Here is a 23,766-nt window from a genome sequence, read left to right on the forward strand (position 1 = left end):
GTCTCCACTGGCTTTATTTTTTCTATGTATGATCTCTGGGTAATTTTGTTGCACATTAACTCATTTCATTACTCGAATTGCATGAAAACCATTAAAAGTTTGTATAGGTCTGTAAAATGAAAGGCAGTCTTGTAACAGAACTGTCTTTCTCTCAGTGCTTTTATTCTGCTTTAAGTCACTTATGTACAGGAAAAGGAGGCAATATACTATGCAGAGGCCTCACTGTACAGAGGAAAGAGCTTGGAAAGCATACGTGAAAGACTCCCAAACAGCTGTATCAACACATTTGAGTTCTGGCCTAATGCAACTATTACTTGCTTGAAAACATCACATCCGTATCCCTTCTCTCACTGCACTTTCTTGGAGTTTATCAGCATTAGTATGAGAGCCACTGTTTTTTCCGCTACATTGCTCAGTTTAGGACCTGTGCTCTTTTTTTTTTTTTTTCTTTTTAAACAGCTCTACCTGTTACAACTAAAGGCTGCAAAATGTTCACCTATAATCTTAAAAGCATTACAAAGCCCATTAATTTTCTCACCTTTTCATGCCTTTTGTATCTGTAGTTGAAGTCTCATACAGAGCAAGAGCAATCATTTGAAAATAATTTAGTACAACAGATTTAAACCATACAAAGACCACGGGCCTGCATAATCCTGATTTTTGTACTCTTTATTTCTATTCTGGACTTGTTTTGAGTTCACAGCTATGGTTCTTTTCAATCCCTGCAAGTACAGTGATTTGTCTGGTGGCACCCAAGGAGCAACTCACTGTATGTTACTGAGGTTAAAAAAACCCCAAACAAAAAACTAGACAGTAACCTGATTTGGAAGACTTTCATACTCCCTTCGTGGACTGAGAGAAGCCAGTAGAGAACTATGCCCTGAGAGTTCAGAGGTAAGTCCTAAGGACAAAACACAAATAGTGGCCACAAAGATTTTACTCCTTCCTCCAGTCCATTACAAGACCCAAGGCTTGCATACCCTTTAACTAACTTAGCTACTTACTGTGGTGGAGTCTAGTCCATCCTTTGTCTTGCCTTCTCAGAAAGAAGCTGGGTTCTGCTTTCTCTTTTTTAAGAGAAACTAACAACTTAACAACTGGTCTGATGATTTGCATCAGGATTTGAATCAGTCCTTATGACATGAGGAACTGTTGAACTGCAGCTATGTTAATGCATATCGAAATAGGGGCAGATGGCAGGCACAAGCATGCATTGTCAATGGACCTGCTTTTCCAGCTATTAAAACCACATACAGTTTGGGCTTAAAGTAATTGTTACAGAATACCCAAAATAAGTAGTCATGTTTCAAAGCTCACTAAAATAAGAAAAAAAAGTATTATTTTTGGTTACTGTCAATTTTGAAGTAGTGCTTCACAAGGGATGCAGGTATACTTTTTGGAGAGAATTCATTTTCCTAAGCAATTAAGTAGGGCTTTAAAAAAAAAAATAAAAAAAAAAGGGCACTTTTGGGGTAGATTTTTTCTTTAATAATTGAAGGCAAGTTGCTAAACCTGCAGTTCAGAACAAGAATTACTGATTAATTAGCTGACTGCTGTCATCCTTTAAGCTTATGCTTAATCCTGCTCTTTAGAAAGCCATTACCTGAGTTTAGTGTTTGACAGAAACACTTAAAATGAGTATGTATATGTGATACTGAAATCTAATGGAACATACATGGAGTGGAGGTGAAACTATTGTGGAAAACATGTCGCTCTTTCCCTCTTTTTGTGTGTAAGTATTGAAATCTCACCATAGGTTTTTGGCATAAAATATATATTAAATTAGCAAGTTTAGAAATTCTTAAGGTTTTCAGTAAGGAAGAACAAATATAAGTGTCCAAAGTCTGCCCCGTAACAGTAAAAGTCTCTTTCTTCCTGCTGTTCTCATTGGTTTGTCAGCGTGCTTCTGCTCAGCCCAAATGTTTCTGCTTTAAGGTCATTCTTTATTTCCACTCTTTGAGCTGCTGGCTGGGATTTTCTCAAAACAGCAGGAACCTAGGCAAGATACAAAATAGCCTTTAATTACAGGAGAAGCTGCTCTATATACAAGAGAAGGAAATCAGATTTAGAGAGGTCCAAATCCTGCTTGTTCTCTTATGTTCAAGGACAGTCTCTGGCTTCTCCCTCCTATCCCTTTCAGTACATTTCTCCAAGCCAGAGTCAGTATGTCTTAGTCTTGAGCAACACTTAAGAATAATCCAGTCAATTGTAGCCATAGTCAACAATTAACAAACTACTTCCATCTGCCTCTTAACAAGCAAGAGAGTGGAGGGAAAAAGGGGATTTTATCTTGGTCTCTCTTTCTTTGGTCACTTGTAGGAATTTAACTTTTGAATCCACTGATACTTCTCTGTTATAATTATTCAGAACATACACTCCTCCATATATTCAGACAATACGCTGCTGTATGTTTTGGTAGCAAAAGGTAGTGAACATGGAGAATGACTCATACAAAATTTTGTTAGTCTGAAGTCTGCCTCCTTAGAAATTTTCGTACAGCTTGGTGACATGGCTCTACAATGCCATCAGCATCAGTGGCAAAGATGGCTATTGCAAACTTCTGATTGGGAGTCAGGACATCACAACCATGGCACCATTCTTCAGAGAGATGTTGCAGCTAGTACCTGTCCTCATCTTCCTTTTATTTTCATCTTCTCTTTTATGTGAGGGACCACAGATACAGAGTTAGTATGCACATGGAAGGAGGAGGACAGCATCCCTTATGTCCCTCACCACAAAGGGACTTCTGCAGGAGCTCAGAGGGCAAATTAGGGCTGCTTCTACCATTAGTCTCAGCTTCCCTTGGGCTGCTAGGTGAAAGTGAATATGACATCTCTCAAAGAGCCTGCTGCTTCACTTTAGCAACAGTACACAGTATTTTACTGCTCAAATACATCTTTGCCAGAGTTGGACTTCCTGCCTCCTTCAGTCCAGCTAGGCTGAACCTTCTCCTTTGTCAAGTCAAGAAACACTGACTTAGCTTAACTCCCTGCAAGCTCTATGACTCACCCCTCTACAACTGCTTATTTGCTGCTTTAGAGATAAATTGTATATACAGAGTATGAAGCAGAAATCCTAGCCAGCCATACGTACATGAGGAGGTAGTGAAGGTTCTAGGTGCCGCCCAAGGAAGGAAAGCAAGCGCCGCCATATCAGGCCACTTCCCAGAAACATAATCCCAGTCACCAGCCAAAATATTCTGGGGTCCTAAAAACAGAATAACCCCAATAGTTAGGCAACTCTCACTTCAGGGATTTATCCAAACATCATCTGTCACTCCCCACCAGTTTTCTTGTCCTTTACGGCAGGGAAGTGGTAAACCCTCCACTATCAACAGACAAACCCTACCAGGGAAAAGGACTGGTTTATAGCAAAATGTTTTATTTAGGAATCACCTTAATGTATTCTGTTACTGTCCCATGCAGTTTTCCATCCTTCACCAAGAGTTTGGAAATTCAAGCCTTCTATTTAAAGGACTTCTATTTAATAGACTTTAAAGGAAGAGGTTTTTCTGTGTTTTTATTTACTTAGTCATTTTAAGACAGCACGTCCAATTATAAATACTACCCTTGATATAGGAATAACCATGTCATCAACCATAGAGTATCTCCTCTGGTGTGTAGGGAACACCCTCTTGGCTGCTTGCCAGATAGCTTTATATTTGGAAGACAAAGCTTGTTTTTTTCAGAAGCACTGATGATTATTAAAGAAACACGAACACTGTTGTACAGTTAGTCCTTTTTCAACTATACTGTTGTCTTCTCATTTCTTTCCCTTGGACATTACATAGACAAAAAAGCCTGTTATACTGTGCAATTAGCCATGAAGTAATTTGCTCTCAAAAAGGTGACACACAGATCCCCACGCTACATTATCTTGCTTCACACATTAATGCAAGTCTGGAATGGAGTTGTACTGAACGTAAAATGCACTATAAGAGTGCCCATGTTTTATGTCACTGATAAAAGCAGCACTCACTCCTTACCTCTTCAAGAGATGACTCCAGGTTCATACCAAATGCAACTCCTATGAGTCCAAAGAGAGAGAGAGAGAAAGTCCCCATAGTCAGCTGCAAGTTCAGTCTCATCATCACATTACGGTGGCTAAAGAAGGGAGAAACATCTGTAAGGGGAACCCAAAAATTGTTCTGCTGCATTAATTCTCAAATTCCATCCAGTATGCATTAAAACCAAACAATTAAATAGAGGAAGTCATGATAGAATTAGTAAGCACACGAAACAACAGTATAAAAGAGACTTGCTTTGAAATTGCTGCATGAGTATACATCTAAGTCAGTAGGTTCTGCATAATCATCAGCTGACTGGGGTTACTCACTTTTTAGAGGTATATGCACATACTAACAGTTAAATTCCACGGAAATTTCTCTCTCACTACTAATTTACTGAAAGTTATGTCAATAGTCACAGCCAACAAAAGTTTACTGTTATCTTCCAAATGAATATACTTACAAAGCAGAGTCAGTAAAGACTGAAGACTATAAACTTAAGCCTGTTTTGTAGAATTCTATATTTCTGGGAAGAGCTGAATAATTTCTGTGGCTTCCTGATACAGCATTCACCAATTGCTTATACAGATAATTCCTCAGTAAAGAGGAGAAAGAATATTAAACGTTCACCTCAAAGGCAAGGCGGCATGTGCTTGCAAATGCAAGCTACAATTACTTTTCAGTTTCAACTTGTGGTGAAAACTGCAGCACACATAAAGAAATAAAATACTTGCTCCAAAATTGTTCTTGAATCATGGCATAGGGTGATAATGCAACTTGTGCTGAACAGCTGAGAAGCCTAGCCAGACTCTTATTTAAATAAACACTTTTACTAAATTAAAATTATACTCAGAAAAGTTTGCTCTTATTTTGGCCCTAAATTTGCAGACATTTTCTTTAGTGAGTAGTTCCCCAAAAGGATCTCAGAGTGGCTTAGTTTCACCTGCAGTGAAAACCATTACCTAGGCTACAGAGGTTTTTACATATTACTAATTAGGGTGTTTTGTTGCTTTGCTTTATCTGGTTCAGTGATAAAAAAGTGCAATGCAGCTTCTTCTGCTGTGACTGCAAGTCCATTCAAACCCTCATGAAAATGGAAATCCCCAGCCTTCCTTTATTGGCAATGATTTGAGAAAGAACAGGCAGCATTCTGCTCATCTTTTGACACTACAACAGACAGCATAACTTACCTGTCCAGGTTGATAAAGATTATGCTTTCCGAGTCATCAATCAATACCCTGAGTTCACGAGCTTCGTTTGCAAGATCTTCTGCTTGTCGGTAATAGTTCTCCAGCAGCAGTTCCATTTCTTCTGCATGGTCAATCCCAGATGTGCTCTCCTCACTGTGTGCAACAATTTGTATTTTTTTGGTCATATGCATGTTGTATTAACATGCATTACTGATGCGTTAAAGACAAGGCGAACAGAAGATTTGTGGCTAACAGACAATAGAGTACTGACACTAAATCTCAAAATCCAATCTTTTAAGTTACAAAGGAGCCCTCCATCAATACCAATAGCATAAAATAAAAGGCATATATTTTTAAATTAGCTGATCAGTACAGGCAGTCAGTTATTTTGAGTTAGCATTTGATGTTCTCAAGGCATGCATGGCAACACAAACTCTACTTTTTCAGCTATTAAAACATTATCAAGTAAGTGCTGACATTTGGGGAAAGATAAAACTTTATTTTTTGGTGCCCTCAAGTGGTGGAAGTTGATAATGGCGCAGTCAAAAACCACAAGAATAAAACAGAACCAAAAGTCAACACATACACAATCACATGGTTAGGGATGTGTCTTAGGCATATATTAAAACAATTTAGTTGTAAGGTGCTTCAGCTATACACAGTAATTACTGCAAAACTTTTTGGGAGCATGAAGCTGCTTAAGAGTGAGTGTCAAGTGGAAGATGCTGCTCTCCTAAGTAAAATATGTCTGAGACTTCCATCTTACTGCATTGTCCAGAATGCTGGATCACCAGCCTTCTCTAGAACAGATAGGTAATTTTTTAGGGGTGTGCTGGATTCTTCATTATGTAGACAAAAGGTACCCAAGATCCAGGAGAACACTGAAACTAGCAGCAAAGCCAGGATGATTCTTCAACCGTTTTACTTTTGTGGTATGATCTCAATTTCTCTAGACAGACTGAACTTTCTACAGAATCTCCTTGTGGCATTGCTGACTGTTAATAGAGCCTCTCTGAAATGGTTTCTCAAGGAAGTTAGTGCTGTATCTTAAGAATCAACCCATTTAAGGTCCCCAGGGACATTTAGCAGAGATCCTAGTTTCTCTCTTATGGGGCTGAAACTGAGTTAGCCAGCCTGATTTCAAAGCCCTTCAGACCTAAAGGTTTTCACTGCATGCAGAGGAGCGGGGTTGGGAATTTGGAAACTTTGAGCACTATGTACTGTATTACAGATTCAGCTCAAGATCCTGTTTGATAAGTATCTTTATACTGGCTCTTCAGTAGGTACTAAAAGGGAAACAACAGGCATAAAAACTTAAAAACACCTGCCATCTGATTTGTTTTCATTAATTAGCCTCCATCTGTCTCCTGAGTCTTTGATTCTCTACTGTTCCTTCACACAAGGATAGAATGCCTGCCTCATCTTTTCCTTCTGGTCTCAGCTCACCATTCCTACATCAATGTGCCTCCTATCTGGGTTCTTCCAGATAAGCTTCTTGAATTCATCACTGCGGTCAAGAGAAGTTCATCACTCATCATCCTGCGGTCAAGAGAAGTGCCCACACTGCCAGCCTGCCTGCAAACATGCTGCCATGGCTAGCATTTGGCAGTATGCCTCTTGCATGGACTGCCTCACAACATCCTGTTGTATGGCTCCAGCAGTCTTCACAACCTCCCATCACCTCTTGCACCTCTGTGCAATGGTGGCAGCTTGAAGAGGTGACTCCAGGCTTGTCCTGATGTGAGAATTCAAGAGCCCTCCCAATACTGCTCCAGCAGATGCACTAGAAATGCAAACTGCATCCCAATTATGGAGTACAGAGTTTATATCATACATTTAGACTAAACTCTGTAGGGCAAGAAACTTATTTCCTGACTTCAAACACACTACTGTGTGAACAGTATTAATATACCCACACATAATGTGGCTAGGCATAAGTATTATTCAGCAGCCTCACAAAGGACCTAAAAAGGTATTTTTTGTTCTCTGCCTAAAAAGAGAACACATTTGTACGCCCAAGATCTCATCTTGGCTCATCCTAAAGCACTAGGATATGATATACGTTATATTTTTGCTTTTTAGTTTTTGTTTAAAGTGACCAACGCTGCTAATGATGCGTGTGATCCTTCATCAGGACTTGAGAGGGTGCGACAGGACTATTTCTTCGCGTATGTTTTTACTGAAATGCTGCTCTTACAGGTGCACTTGCATTGCCCCAAAGCTTCCTTCCTATGACTTCTGCTGGTGAGCAAAAAGCTGGAAACAAGGCATTCAGATCACTTCTTACAAAAGGAAGTGTGTCTGACTCATTCAAGACAAATTTTAAAAACTGCCGCTTTGTTTTGTTGGTGAAACTGAAGAAAATTCTCCCAGGAAGTGTTAATTTGTACTGGAATTTACTGCATTTGCTTTTTTTCCTGCTGCCATCCTGCTCCCACCCCAATGCATACTAGATGAACTGGTCTACTACGCCAGGAACTATTTGTAACTGCGTATGTGACTAGTGCTACTGAACCTCCTCTCCAGAATGGTGGATACAACCATTTGTGAAGTGACTAACATTGGGGCTTTTACAATTTTAAGTCTTTTTCCTTCTGCTTTTTGGAGGGGAACATCCAGATTAGTGCTCAAGTTCTCCTTAAATAAAACATGCTTTTAAAAAAAGTATCTGGTTTCATAATATACATACAATACTTGTGGATCAGTCCATTTAGATAGACAGAGCTCTTCTATTAATTCTTCTTCATCTAGAATCTCCAGAATTGTTTCTTTGAAAACTTTAAGATCTGTTTCCAGTTCTGACAAGCTGAAGAAAGAACAGGCAAGAAGTCAAGTAATCCCACTGGCACCAGTGCATAAAGGTAATCTTTAGATGATTTTGCCAGCACCCTTGCCAGACTGACTGCCAGGGAAGAGTTCTTTGAAGGGTTCTGAGAGGTGCTTTAAATAAAACTCTCTAGAGGCCACACGTTCAGCAGTGGTGGTGATATATCCATGAACCAGCGAGCAATGCACAAACACTAAAAGGGATTCAGCTGTGTTTTCTGGATATATTTACAAGAAACTCAGAAAAAAAGTAAGCACTCATGTAGGGAGTGCATTTTTGCACTGTCCTTTAAGACAGGATAATACATGAAGTAAACTTAAAGGGCAGAACCAATGGCTAACCTTTTTTTGATATTATAAGGAACATTTTGTTCTATCAGATCTTAATTTTATCTCTTAGATGTTATTTTGTTCTATTAAGTGCTATTTAAGAAACCTGACTGTATTTCTGACAAATCATGACAGATTTTCTGTTTTTTTCCCCATATCACTAGGTATTTCACACACTGATTTTAACATTCATCAATAAGATACACAACCCAGCATGACAGTAATCTATGAAATTCATAGCAGATACCATTTTTCTAACTTTTCATTGCATATAATTTTCTATGGTCATCTTGTAGTCTCTTCACAGCTTACTCTTTATTTACCTCTTGCCATTTTGAAGGAGAATGTGTAGTTTACTCCTATCCACAGACAGAAGCTTGGGGTCCACTAGAGCTTCCAGTGTCTCAAGGATCTGAGGCTGCAAAGTGTTAAGTCTCCCCTGCAGTTTGCTGATCTAGATAACAACATGATCCTTCATAAGAATTAAAGCAATACCTTTAGAATGGCCAGGGCAACTGGTTCCTGTCTCCAAACACAGAATTCATAGTAACAGGCAGTTAACACAGTTTCCTTTCAAGTACCCTGAAAATATGGTGCCACTTACAGACAGATAAAGCCAGTGTGAAATACAGTATCTTATAATAGTGATTTGCACTGAACTGAAAATCATTCATAATCACACTAACAAGAGACAAAATATTATTTATTTAGAAATGTCATATCACCATTAGCTAGCACAGATTAGCTGTAACTCACTATCTGACTCCTACCCAAGAGCCAAAAAAAAACTCAGTGCTTCTGCATATCATTCTATTTCAGTCTTTAGAAAGGTAGGATAATTTGGTTTTGTATCTCCAAATGATGGTGAAGCCACCCCATCCTTATGTAAGTTGTTGCAATAATGAATTTTCCAATTAGCTTTTTTTTGGGGAGGGGATGAAAACACACACAAACACACAAAAACTTAAAAATTAAACCAACAAAACCCCAAACCAAAAAAGAGCTTCTATAATAAGCATGGAATACATATAAAATATGTATGTAGAAATATTAACATAAGAATAAAATCATACTATATTTTCTATGAAGCAACAACTTTGAAAACAACATAAAAGCCAGACAGCTCACCCGGTACTGCAGGATTGCTTCTATGGCTCGGAATTCAAAGGGCAGGGAATATGTAACTAGCTGACCTTCTCCTGAGAGCTGAGATGCTAGTTCGTTGAAGAGCCAGTGTTCCAGATTTAAATTACGATAATCTAGTATCAGAAGAAACTCTGGTGTTATGACAGCCTTCAAGAACTGAAAGAGACAGCATATATGTGGTAGTCTGAAATAAAACCTCTGAAGACTTCTGTCTGTTCCTGACTATGTAGTACATTAAGTAATTTAGGCATTGATAAAAGCCACTCTTCAAATGTCTTTTCAGGCACGAAAACTCCAGAGTATTCAGAGGTAGCCCTGTGATAATGGGGGTAAGGTCAAGAAGTGGCTCCTGGTCATTTTTTAGTCTTTACTTCTATGATCAAGTTCATACTGTTTCTCCTGTGCCCAACTAGCAAAATGCTCATTAATAAGTATTTCTGGTAAACCCATTCCTCTGATTGCTAGGCACAGCTTCAAAGACACATTTATTGTTAGGTTACATGTCATAGAAAGCTGCTATTATAATAAGATTATAGGGAAACCATTACCTCCATTCGCATGATGATCCTGTTGTTCCTAGTTGCAATGCTCATGAGGTGTTGAAATCTTAGATCTCGAGCTTGAAGACCCAATTCCTGGTACAATTCTGTTTTCTTTTTTTCTATCATAAAAATATTATTAGATGAAGACATCTAGGGGACAAGCATGTATGTCCTGAAATTACATTTTAGTCTTTTACTAAGTCCCACAAAACAAAAAGAGCTATGCTATCTTTAAAACTGTTTTCCTCCCATTCACTCTTCAATGTAATTTATTTGTTATGAAGTTTAAAAGTTGCATCTTGAGCAGAAAGAGAAAAATTCTAGATGGAAGTGAAGAAGTAGGGCCATGGTAATTAATTTAATGTCAGAAGCCAAGTGGCTGATTTGAGCAAGTACACATAACTCTATAGGAGGGGAAATAGCAGGATGGGAAAATGATATTAATTAAAATCATACAAATACTGTAGTGATGAAGATGCTATGAAGACCTACAGAAGGCAGCAAAACAGAGGAGACATTGCAACATGGCAAATTAATAAGCACAGTGAAGTAGACTTAAAACAGTCTTCTACCCCATGTAGATACTCAACTGGGCTTTTCTGTATTGGACAAGAGAAAAAAAAAAAAAGGAAAACACAATGGAAACTCACCAAAAAAGGTAGTATTCCCCTCTTTGTCAAGCTTCATCTAGAAAAGTGAAAAAAATATTTTTTTTTTCCCCCACACGATTACTATTAAATAAGCACAAAACATCTGAAATTGCTTGCACTTGCCCAGGGGTCAAATGGAAAATATATGATGAGGAAATAGTAATTTTTTTATACCCTCTCTTCACTTTTCATCCAAACTATGAAAAAGTTTGCAGCAAACTGCCATATATTTCACTGTGTTTGCCCATACACCAACCAAAACTAGTGTCATCTGCACGATGATGTTCCCATGTAAGCCTTGGAAAGGAGGTGATTTCCAGAGGATCAGATGTGTTTTGGCACAAAAGGGTACCCTACATTCTGGATTACCCATTTTGACATTTCCTCTTGTGTTGTCAGAAAAAAAAAATATATGTAAAATTTTAAAAGAGTAACACAAGTGGGGTAGTTAGTCCCTGTGTCCATGTCAAGTATTATTAGAACAGCATTCAGATGGTAACTGGCATCCTTCTTTTCTTAGCATTTGCCATTCTGATTAATTCTAACGCTTATCTCCTGGCAAAATTAATTCACTGGAAAAACTGCAAGGTCTGGTTTAATCAAAGTTTGCCCTTTTGCTTATGAACTATGCAGCTTAATTCCGTATTGCTGGCTTAAGAAATAACCTTCTGAGAACAAAACACACCTCGGCATGCACTGCAGTGGAGCTGCAACACGAATTGCATGCCCACACGCGCCCAGCTGCATGCACTGTGCTCGTCATTGCCAACAGGAGGCCTTACATCCCCTTGTGGCTTTAACACAGTCAAACAAGCAGCCTGCAAACAGCCTCCAGGCTCATTTGAGAAGGGATATGTGGACAATTTGTCCCTAGGTCCTACATACATGTATGTTTAGGAGCGCTGTTGCTGTGACCCAGGAATAACAACTGCGGGAGCCACCAGCAAGCCTGCAGCAAGCAAACTTCCGTCACATGCTTTAACTTAGAAAAACACCTTGATGAAACGCCAGCTCCACAGCCAGCCCTTAAGTCTTGAGGTGACAACTTAGGACTATAAACACCCCCCGGGGATGGGGGGGGAACCGCAGGGAAGCCGCCCCTGACGGAGCCGTCACCCCGCACCAGCCTGCGCGGCGCTTACCACGGCGAAGACGGGCGACACGCTGGCCAGGGTGGCTTGGGAAGCCTCGGCGGTGGGGTGCTGGTAGAACGTACCTGGGAGAGGAGGAGGAGGAGGCCGGTCACCCACACGGGTGTCACCAACCCGGGTGTCGCCCTCCCCTGCCCCCTGCCCCCTTCCCCCGCCCGCCCGCCCGCCCGCCCCGCCGCTCACCGGCCCCCCGCAGGCGGCGGTCGCAGGGCGGCAGCCGCAGGGCCGCGGGCCGGGCCTGCGCCGGGAGCAGCCCCCGGGGGCCCCGCGGGCGGGTCCCGCCGCCCGGCCAGCCCCGGGGGGCGCAGCTCCAGCTCCAGCCCCGCACGGCCCCGCGGCGGCGGCACAGCGCCACGGGCAGCAGCGCGCTGCGGAGCATGGGCACGGCGCGGCCCCGAGGAGCCCGGCACGGCCCGGCACGGCCCGCAGCGCCCTCAGCGCCTCGCAGCGCGCAGCCGCGGCGGAGGAGGAGCGAGGCCGTCCCACAGCGCTTGTAAACGGCAGATTTCCCTGCAGGGGGGCAGTGCGGGCAGTAGGGGCATCCCCCTGGGGTCAGAAGGGTGTCTTACACACGCTTTGCACAGATAGATGGCTTAGTGAGGAAGGAATTAAATAAAAATGTTCCTTAGTAATTATATACAGCATGCATGCACAGGCTCCAGCCAACATAGTTTTACAATTTTAAGGGTAAGCCTGGCTCAGTGCAAGCGCCTGCCCCCTGTTTGCTTGATAAAAAAAAAAATGAAATCCACTGAAATGAATAGTAGCGCTTCAGATGTGGTTAACCACAGCAGGTGGCAGTGTGTACATGACTCATTTAGTGCTCTTGGATATGATAGATACTTGAACAAAACAAAATCTGGAAATACCAGACAGCACAGAAAACGCTGCAGGAGAGCAAGAAGCTAAGATGTATGACTGCTGGCAACTACTTGCAGCTTCTGTTGACTGTATGTTTAGAATGCAAAAGCTAGGGAAGCATCTGAAGGATATCTGCCAGACATTTACATTTAATGAATTTGCAGCAAGTCTTACACAGCTGATGCTTCACTCTATTCAGTAAAAAAAGAGAAAAAAAGATACTGGTTTGATGTATTTGTTTGCCTTTGTCCATCTGTTATCCTGGCTGCTGACACAACACAAGTGTTAGAAATAAGATGACATAACTCCACATCAAATATATATTGGTGTGAAACCTGAAATGTATGCAGTAATAGGCCAACATACCACTAAGTACTGGTATTCTGTCTCATTATATCTGCATTATAGAGTCATCATCGTAACTGCCTGGAAGGGTAGACAATAGCTCTTATTTTTAGAAGTGAAGGTAACACATTGGCGTGAACTGGCAGCCAGGGGTAAATTATGAAGCACAGATACAATGCCTAATAGTATACTGCTGCTGACAAAAGATAACTGGAGATTTAGAATCACCGTCTATTTATTTCAGTTCTAAATAGCAATGAGCTGCTTGTTGCTTCTGTTGTTGGCACATTTCAGGTATCTGGTGTCTCCTGCTAACCTTTGGGAAGAATACCCTGTATTTCATCAGAAAAAATAATGGCTCATCTGCTGTTTGTTGGGCATTGAAGAAGCTCATTGACACAAATAGGCGTGATGGCTATTTTCAATTTATCTAAAGCGAGTGGATAGCTCTGGCACAGCTTTGTTTAGCCATAAAATTGCCATCCAAAACACGTGTCATTTATGAGGATGAATTCTGTGAGCAACTAGTTCCTCTGCCAGCCTAATGTCAATGCAGACATGAGGGGTTGATCTGATTGCAGATGGGGTATGTGGAAGAGAAAGAGCAGAAACACCAAAGAAACACAGACACCAAAAAAAAACAAAACATGGAGAAGAACATCAGGTGTCATCAGAAAAGTCCTGAAAATTCTGTACCGAGAACTTTTGGGTAAAACTATGGTAGAAAAAGATATCTCACATTGTGTTATTTGTTCCATGTTCAAGGAAAATAGGATTTGTACATGTAATCAATTTGGAGATTCCGATTTATTTACAAAGATGTGCTTGAACCCATTACCTGTTTCTTCTCCTGAAAGAAATACTCAAAGGAGCCCCATTTTGTTCATGTTAAGATAAAAATAACAGATGAATCAAAAAATATAAATTCCTACCAGACAGTAGATTTGTGTCTGGTAGGTTATAAGCATAGCTAAATCATAATATGATTACAAAGAGAGAAAAGAAGACCCCATGGAAAAATAAATACATAATAATCATATTTAGAGTATTTTATTATTATTATTATTGTGTGTATGAAAGAATCGGGAGTATTCAGCTGATAATCTCAGGTGCCTGTACCAGAGTTAGCTACTAAGATACTGAGAGGTCTTTGCCTAGAAGGCATGTCTTCACTTTCATTACTTTAAAAAAGACCTGATGAAAGATACTTTTCACCTTTTTCTCAACTTAAGATAGCCACCTGGGATTTGTTTCTCTATGGAGAAACTATTTCCTCATGGGTCTCTAAGGGTTTCCCAAAGCCTTTTCCCAGGGCAACCCCTTAACATCTGAGCCGTCTCAAGAATACTTTTTAAAGAGACTTGTATCATAAAAACGAGTAGCTTAAACTGTGATATTTTAATCTTCTTTAGCAAAAATATTTGATCATAATATGCTAAACTTTTTTTGATCTAGCAATTGTATAATATAAGCAGGTAAAATTGCTCTGACACAGGTTTTAAAATTCACATCTGCATCAGTACTTTATTTCTTCTGGTTGGAGTGTATGCATGAAAGCTGAACCACCTGGTATTTAGGTATTTAAAACTGTAAGTGCAAACAGTCCAATTACTCTTGAGTTACAACTTGAAATGCAGTGGCTGCTGTTGCTTAGTCTGATTTTTAGATAAGCTGCACAAAGGTCTAGTTATTATGTGTGATTCCCAGCTTGGTATGCAACAGAACAAGCTAAATTTCATTCTCTGTGTTTAGAAACTTAATCCTTACCATTTCTGTACATTGTCAGTCCTTTCTTCTGGACTAGGACACTATGTTTTCAAGACACAGAGTGTCTTGACATAGTGTTTTCAAGACATAATGTCTTGAAAACATAGTGTCACTGAGCCTTGTTGTCAGGGTCACGCAACAAGCTGCAAATTCTTCCCTGGTCCAGGAATGGCAGAGATTTCGAGGTGTTTTGCTGCAGAAAAAGGGATGCTGCTTAATGCTGTGTCCCTGTGCTACAGCATTGGACTCATCGCTTGCCCCAACATGCACTGGTTACATGACCTCAGGTCCATCATATGATCCCAACACACGGCCTGACTGACGTGGCCTCATGCATAGACCTCCAGTAAGATGAGATGTCTGACATGACTCAGTCAAAAAACAATTATGCATTTCTTCACGTTTATCTTACTTGTGTGAGGAGGCTGAGCAGCTTGGCTTGTTACTGTTGAGAATGTGATAGGAGACTGCTTAGAAACTGAAACAATAGTGGGAATAAAAGGTCAGGCCCTGGAAAGGCTGGAAGGAGCTGATTCTCATGGATGAAGGACCTGCTCTCAGAGGCAGTGTTTGAGCTTCTCCTAGCTTTCAGGCAGTGGTCATACATAGGCAAGATGGAAAACATGCTGACTTTATACTTAATGTAATGGAAACACTGTGTGTGTGTGTGTGTTCCTATTACTGCTATTAAATAAAATGTTCAATTCTGAAAAAGTTGGTGTAAAATGATGGACTCTGAAGACCATGATGAACTGGACAGTCATGATTGCTTTTCAGGGACTGAATTTCAAGGTAATACTAAGAAAATATGGAGATTCCTATGCACCACAAGTAAACAAAAGAGGGCAGAAATGCAACTAGTTGCATTTGAAAGATGGAGTTTTCCGAGGCACGCCTCGGAAAGGTAAAGGTTAAAATACAAGCAAAATTCTGCACTGCAATTCCTCGAAGGATTCAGAATCTACTCACAGTTTTGGTCAAAGGTTTTGCCCACCAGCTTTAGCCTGCCTTAAGACCAGCAATGCTATTTCATTGCAATCTACAAAAGTGGTTGTTACTAGCCTGGTCAGATGTAAAGAACAACAGTATTTTGATATAGCAGAAGTGTCAAAATGAGTTTAAGAGTAAAATATTCAGTGGCTTGATCCTATGACAAGGCTGTTGTGTGACTGCAAATTAGGTCCAAAATCACTGAAAGTGGTAGAATCTGGCGAAAAATAGTAGATAGTTGACATTGGCTACATGACTGCAGAACAGTGTGAAGGTCATCAGCATTTGGTTCTTACAGGTAAGTAAAGCATGTTTTTTAATATAAATTTTAATTTCAGGTTGCAATAGATCAATGTTCAACAGTATTAAAACAAGGCTGGTATATGCTTGTTTCTCTTTATTAACTATAAGAAAGTCAGCAGTGTCTACAGACCTTTAACTGTTAACCAATAACAGTAGCATATTTGACTTCACTCACCCTGAAATTGCTCTTTTTGTAATGGTTAACTGCCCTGTTGTAACTCACAGCAGGGGGGTAATTTTCCCATCAGAGGAGGTAAGATAAAAGGAAAGAAAAATTCCTGCCATCACATGTGTTGAAATCTATTTGGAAAAATCATCATTACTGTACACTAAAAAATTCCAGGCAGGAAGTCTAAAGCACTTTTTGTCTTGCAACAATTAGTGGGTTAAAGGAGATATTAAAGGAATTCAGATTGAATTTAAGACATTTTCTCTTTATTTACTGCCAGGTTTTACGTTTCCTTGTACCCAAGGTGTGGCAACAGTCTGGTAGAGTCTAAGTCTTTGTGTTTCATTATGCAGCTTCCTGGACAAAGCAAAACACACAGCATTAGAAAGCAGAGCTTAAAGTCATGTATGCCTAAAGTGTTTTCAGGAAAACAAAACTTATCTGTAGTCAGAAACTGGATACATGAAAGACTCATCTGTTAATTGAGTAAGCCCGTGAGATGCATGCTTGTTTAATTTATTATCATTTTTAATAATCCGAGGAGATAAAACAATCTATTATTCTGATAATGTAATATCTAAAATTACTTCCCAAACACTGGATAATATGGAGATCATATTTGGTTGAAGATAAGCAAAGAAAATACAGCTTCAAGTGGATCATTTGTTTACAAAGTGTTCTAAATAGCTTAAAGTCGGAATTATATCAGTTGAAATTATTTCATGACCTATTTATCAGTGAAATCCAAGGGAATCTTTTTATTATATTAGAGCTTAGATCTGGTCCTTAATGTGTATATTAATACGATTATTATATCTGCTATGTCATGTTTACTACATAGAACTATGGAAAATGTCTGACTCAAAAGAATGCAAAATCAACCCACTTTGACTTTATATTACATTCTCTGAATCACAAATGAGTTATTTTACTGTTTTGTCTTTCTGTTTTATTCTGTTGGTTTATTTGTGTAAAAATAAATAAATAAATAAATAAAATTGTGCCCAAGGATATCTGTGTGGTCTTTGGCATTTGAGATTCATTTAGAGAGGTAAGTCACCCCTGTATCTGATTAACTGATTGCAGGTTTGGGCCAGCTCAGTAGAAGTGATATTAGCTCTTGCAATAGAGCCCTGATTCTGACTTGGTCAACCAAAGAATGATAAAAGTATTGAAGAGCTTTTAAATGCTTCCAGAATGCAAATAGCTAAATAAATTTACACAACTACTAGGAGACTGCAGTTTAATTTTGTGTTATTTTCTAATTTTGCCCATTCAGATAGTAGACTGGGGGAAAAGCACCCAAATAGTATATGTAACATTTACATATTATCTCAAAGAGACATTCAGAGGGCATCATCTGAGTAGGTTCATTAAAACAAGAAAATCAACTGACTGTACATATTTGCAATTAATTTGTGGAGTGTGAAAGCCTAATTTCAGCCCTATTTGTAAACTTTTTTTTTTTCTCCCCACAATATCAAGGAATACCAAAAAGAAGACACTGCCTTTTTTACCTTTTTATCCCTTTTATTGTAGCTTGCCTGTGTCTTTACACTGACCAACTGAATAACATTTTTGTGAATTTGATCTTGAAGGTCTAGTAAAAGTCTGTTTTATTCTTAAGAGGGAAAAAACTGACCACTTAACAAGTAATCCCAGGATGAATTGGTGAGATGTGATCAAAGATGTGTTTTTCACCCAAACTTCTTGTGATGTCAAGATCATATCTTTTTTTTAAAGGCAGCAAATATTTTTCCAGATTTTAATATTTCGAAATTCTGAGGAGCAACCACGTGGCCTCCACGTTTAAAGCCCAGCCCAAGCTCCTGTCATCCCACCCCACAGTGCTGTGGGATGAGCGCCCAGGAGGCCTTCGCTTAGGGATGCACCCAGAGAATTGGCCATCGGTGTGTGACCAAGGTTCATCCAGTGGGTAAACACCTTGTGCCTCTCAAACATGTCTTCAATGTCCATGGCGTTGAGACCAGTCCTCCGTACTGCCTGTCGCAGTGGGGCCAAGCACGGCATTATGGTGGGGTGGGTGTTTGAACTGTGGTGGGGTCAAACTAACGCTGGGCCAAGCAGCCACCTCACCCATGTGCTCAACGGCACCCATGGGCAGCGCAGCCCCTCCAACGACTGGCCGCGGGCAGCGGTCACCCGCCAGTACCGGCCACTTGCCCCGTGCTGCCACTTCACAACAGCTCTGCCTTGCGTGGCTTGGCCTGGCCACCCCCCTCCCTGCCCACCGCCCAGTGTGGCCAGGCACCCCCAGCTCACTGTGGAGTGCCCCTCCACAAGGGGGTGGCACAGCCACTGGGGTGGAGAAGCAGGGACTGCTCTCGACTGCCCTCCTTGGCTCTGCTTGGTCCTGTTCCTTCTGCTCCAGGTGCCTTGTGCCCTCCTGTCCCTCTGCCCGCCTCTGGGCACAACGTCTCTCCCTCCTTCCCCCAGCTACCGCCTGGTGAATAATTCAGCAGGGTTTTGTGCATGCTGTACGTTGTCCTGCTTGTGGCGTGACCGCTGGTTCTGTGCTGAGTCTGCCAGCTGCCTGAGGAGCTCTCGCCTGGCTGGGCAGGGAGGAGGAAGAGCAGACGCAGGATAAAGTATCCAGAGGGAACTGGCGTGATAGAGGCAAGTCACTTTCCGGGACAGCAAAGCCAGAGGATAAAGACCCTGGGAGGCTATGAGTCCACAGCTATCCCAGTCCATTATTTCCCTGCTGTTTGGGATGCACTTCCGTGTGATGTTTTGTTGTGGTGGGTGAGTGCAATCTGTGTGAACCTCCTGTGCACCAGGGAGTAGCAACACCTGGTTGCCTAGGAGGAGCTGCACTTTGAGAGGCAGAGCAGAGCCGTGCTGGAAACCCAGGGGAAACTGAGATCCCTCCCCACAGCTGCCGGCTCCCTCCTTTACCTCCTGGAGGTGGGCCCTCCTGCTGCAGCCCTGCTGTGGCAGTTCTCAGGGTGGAGCTGAGAGGGGTGCTCAGGCAGAAGCCCTCTCCCAAATAAACAGGTGCAGGCAGTGCTCCACAGTGGATTTGGCTACGCAGCAGGTCCCGGGCCACCAAGCATGACTAGTGCTGGCACAAAGGGGTCGTTCCTCTCGCAGCCGATGGTGAAGAGTGTGCTGGTGTATCGCAACGGGGATCCTTTCTTCCCGGGGCGCCGCATTGTCATCAATGAGAAGAAAGTGTCCAACTTCGAGGTCTTCCTGAAAGAAGTGACAGGTGGGGTGAAGGCACCCTTTGGAGCCGTGCGTAACATCTATACCCCCCGGGCTGGGCATCGTGTCCGGCAGCTGGAGGAGCTTCAGAGTGGAGAGCAGTATGTGGCTGGTGGCAGGGAAGCCTTCAAGAAACTGAAGTGAGTGGCTGAAAATTAACTTAAGATTTATATGGAACTTGAAAATCAGCATTTGGGATTTTGCACTGTGGCAATACTTGAGACCTCCCCCCATCCCCTGCACCCCTTTTATTAGACATTGCACAAAACAGACTAAAAGGCTGTTTTCCAAGCCAACAGGAAAGTTAGGTATTTGTGACAGAAAATACTGCAAAAGAGCTTCAGAGGTGAGCCATAGAAAGCCTGCTATAATCATTAGTCTCAGAGTGCCAACTCCTTGACATGGTAATAGAATTGGAGAAGCAGTCCTTTACCCTGAAGGTCATGCTGTATTGGCATGTTGCTGTGATGGATGTGCTTCATGGAGGGATAAGTGTCAGTGTTTGTGCTCAATGTTAATAGGGAGAAAGCTCTAGAAAGGTGGAGTGTTGACAGTTGTGGCAAAGCTGATGAGCCCAGGAATTTAATTTCCAATTTTTCCTTTCTTGCTTATTTTTCAGAAGTCTAAAATATTCTACTAAACTATCCACATCTCCATCCATTTCTGTTCATTTGGCTTTCTTATGACCACAATAGCTGAGTTCCTCCTCTTCTTTAAAAGATGACTTTGCTTTGTGTTCCCTGTGAAGACACAAAGACACAAATTAAACTGATATTTTCTGTTTTTTAGTGACTGACTAGGAGAATATTGTAGAGTAGATCTGTGCTTTTATGTGTGGTTTCCTGAGTGGCTCTGAATATGATCAGTAATGATTCTTAATTCTGGCAGTGAATTTTGTTGTCTCAACTGCCTAATTACAAGTTTTGTTCAATATTTGTGTGTTTTTTGTACAGCTCAAAAATAATCTCAAAATTAGCAATCCTCTTCTGGGGGGTGGTTGGGAATTTATGTGATAAAGTACCAGCTCTATAGAACTGTGCTGTCTTGATCATGTAGCATTTTTCTGGAGAGCTTGGGACATTTCGGAATAAAGCTTTGTGTGTAATGAACAGGTTTTCTGTCGGCAGTCTTACCATTTTTGTCACTGTTTCTAAAAAGTTATTAAAGTGTCTTGGGCTTCAGTGGCAAAGTTAGAGAGAAGATGTATGACAGGTTAAATATAAGCTCCTTTCCCACTCTGCTCTCTTCCGTGTCAAATGCAGTGCTCAACTCAAGAACCACTGTATCTTTTGGTTTTAAATTTTGTGGTCCTATGAATGGGTTAAAGCTGTTAATTGTCAGCATGTTTCACCTCTCTAAATGTGTTTTATGTTCAAGAGACAGGCTAAAAGTAAGTAAGTGTTTGACATTAGCATGCACTGTGTAGAGAAGTGAGTGCCCTGGATTTATTTTTGGTGGGAAAAGGCATTTATTTCTGTCATTTCGTATTTTATGATCAGAGTGTTGTGGTGAGAGCTTTTTGGACTTTTATGATTGCAACGTGCAACAGGATACTGAAGTATTTAAGGTCACTGAAGAGAGTACCTTCAGAAAGGCTATCCTAAAGCAGTCAGTAAAAGCAGGCTTTTAGATATATATCCCTTGATAGTATGTGATAGTCCTATGCTGTGGGTAGGATTAACTGGATGACTTAAGATCTTTTCTGTTCTTGTGTTCAGAGTTAGGGTTCTTCACTATTAGTATGTATTTACATGTATATAGTACTGTAAAAGTAGGGAATGCTTTTACAAGCATTATTTAAGGCAGGCTGGATTGTTTAACGTTGAACTTGTTCTTAACTAGATTGTAGACAATGATAACTAGGGGTACTTCTTAGATAGAGGAGAGGAGGGGTCAGTTGAAAGGATTGCTTTCTGGAAGAAATTGAAAGAATTAGAGAAATGAATGTATGTTTCTGTATGTGTCACGGGCAAAGATAAAGCAGTTGCATCTGTAGGAGACCAGAGCTTCTGTCATAAAGGATCTGACTCTGGTTTTATAGCAGCGAGAAGTTTGTAATTTTTTTTATTTTTTTCTTCATCTTTTTTTTTGTTTGTTTTTGTTTTTTAATTTTATTTTTTTTTTCAGTGATGCTTGTCAGATTTGTTGTTATGATAGACTAAGCAGAGCTGAACTTTGGACTGACAACTTGTGGCACCCATGCATGGGAGCGTAACAGAAAGGAGAGAATACCCAAGGAAAAGCAAGAGCTGAAATTGCCATCGTTCCACTTCAAGTGGTGCATTTGTTTCTTCACAGATGCCTTATGCTGAGAACTGAACCTTATTTTTTCCCTGTCCTCAGTGAATTCTAAGCTTAACTGCTTTCGCCTGTAGCACATGAACCTCCATCAATTTTAACATCTTGAGATAGATAGGTAGATAGATAGACACTTCTGAGGTGTCGCATTCTACAGCAGTGACAGCTATGAGAAGTAGAAACAGCTCGATGTGCCTGCAGCTTCTGCAAGCTGAATTCATGAGAAGACCAGCTCTCAAAGCTTTTAGAGTTCCAACAAGGGAACAGAGTTAGTGTGGTCTGAGTACCTGTCTGTTGGCCAGTTTCAGGGTTACTCATGCTTGACGGTTTACTTAATTCCTTTTCTTTGGACTGACAACATACTCCTAGTCCATTGCAGTGTGTTTTAATTGTCACTTTTGTGTTAATGCAGTGTTTCTGTGGGAATATGTACTCTAATGGAGTACAGTAATGTTCAAACAGATGCATTTTATTTTCTTGTCCAGTTTTGTTTTTTGTTAATTCCTAATATAATTGTGAATATTCTATTCTTTCATCACAACTGCAGTTAAACAGGATATACAGTTTTCAGGTGTGTCTAAGTCATATTGAAACACAAGTGGTACAGATCCTCTTAAACTAGCCAATGTCCTGGCTAAACTTGAGTATGGAGAGAGGCTTTAAATATATCAGACTTAGGGTGAGAAACTAAGAGGCAAGATGATGACTTTGAAAATCCTGATAAATTGATATCATGCTGAGGTTTATTGATCCATCTCACAGTACTATGTGAGCTTCTTTCTGACAACTAGGTTACTGACCGTCTGTACTGATCACCAGTGATGTGAAGTCACATGGTTATCTCTCCCCATCTTTCGTAATTGCCCAGAGTTAAATGTTTTTCTTGTTACTGGTTGGGAATTTTCTTAGCATCTTCTGGGTTTTGTGCAGTGACTTATTTTTGTTGGACATATTATAATGACAGGATGGATCCTCACCCAGCTCTGTATTTTTAATATCATCTTCGGATTTTAGTTTACCAGCTTTTTATTCTTCTTATAACTGCTACCTTGTAGTTTTATATTAACACTCCTTTAAAATCTTGAATTAGTTACTATATGTGTTATAATGAGGCACGATAAATTTTAAGAGCTTTGGTGCCAAAAAAAAAGTAAAAATATTTGTACTGTGTAAGTTAGGTGCTTCTGTAAATAATCAATAATGTTGTCCTTCCACAGCTATTTGGACATAGGAGAAACAAAGAAAAAACCTGTTGAAGTCAACAATGAGGTAGGATATCTGAAATATTTAGGAAATAACCCTGAAGTTAGTATTAGTGACATGCCTGCATTTACACCTGCTTTTTAATATATATTTATTATGTTCATAAATATTTATCTAGCATTCTGGTTATAATATTTCAATGACTATTACTCTGATTGCTCTGAACATAATAAACTGATTGTCTTCCATTCAGCTTTCTGAATTGCCACATCCACTCATAAACTTTCAGCAAAGAAAAATTCATGCTGTTCATACTGTTGTCACTGGGTCACTGGTCATAAATGTTTTTTTTTTTTTTTTTTTTTCATTCATAAAAGCATATTGGAATTAGAACTTTGAGGGTTTTGGACCAGGAAATTTTATTCAAAATACAATATTTTCTCTGGAGAAGAGACATTTTTGACTGAAAAGTCACACTTACACACTTAGTTGAAATGTTTCTTTCAATCACTGCCAGTGTCAGTTGCAAATTTCTAACTATTTCTAGTCCATGATCTTCCAAACTCACCAGTTTTGTATAAATGGTATTACACAATGACTAATGACACAACTGCAGGTTTCAAAAAACTTGGTGAGTTTGGGGTTTTGAGACACACGACTCTTCCTTATTTTTCCTTTTTTATTATTATTAGTTTTTATTCTATAGAAGAATAGCAATGATTTCCAACAAACATTTGAATTTCATCTTCTGCCTGACAAGA

General features: G+C 40.3%; 2 protein-coding genes across 2 annotated transcripts in view; one reads left to right on the top strand and one right to left on the bottom strand.

The window, feature by feature from the left end:
• Positions 1 to 141: 141 nt before the first annotated feature.
• On the bottom strand, positions 142 to 12,290 carry MRS2 (magnesium transporter MRS2). The gene is made up of 11 exons (XM_068674717.1): positions 12,025 to 12,290; positions 11,833 to 11,906; positions 10,691 to 10,727; positions 10,047 to 10,159; positions 9,481 to 9,654; positions 8,676 to 8,806; positions 7,886 to 8,002; positions 5,197 to 5,349; positions 3,986 to 4,103; positions 3,094 to 3,207; positions 142 to 1,995 (listed from the first exon to the last, which is right to left on the bottom strand). Exons 1-11 carry the CDS (start codon positions 12,218 to 12,220, stop codon positions 1,885 to 1,887), a joined length of 1,338 nt encoding a protein of 445 aa, XP_068530818.1. The 5' UTR covers positions 12,221 to 12,290; the 3' UTR covers positions 142 to 1,884.
• Positions 12,291 to 18,780: 6,490 nt separating this feature from the next.
• DCDC2 (doublecortin domain containing 2) overlaps positions 18,781 to 23,766 on the top strand; it is a 62,252-nt gene continuing 57,266 nt past the window's right edge. The window contains 2 exon segments of the mRNA XM_068674718.1: positions 18,781 to 19,644; positions 23,020 to 23,071. Coding sequence (XP_068530819.1) covers positions 19,352 to 19,644; positions 23,020 to 23,071 — 345 coding nt within the window. The 5' untranslated portion in view covers positions 18,781 to 19,351.

The sequence above is a fragment of the Anas acuta genome, chromosome 2, assembly GCF_963932015.1.
Source record: "Anas acuta chromosome 2, bAnaAcu1.1, whole genome shotgun sequence".
Classification (NCBI taxonomy): Eukaryota; Metazoa; Chordata; class Aves; order Anseriformes; family Anatidae; genus Anas; species Anas acuta.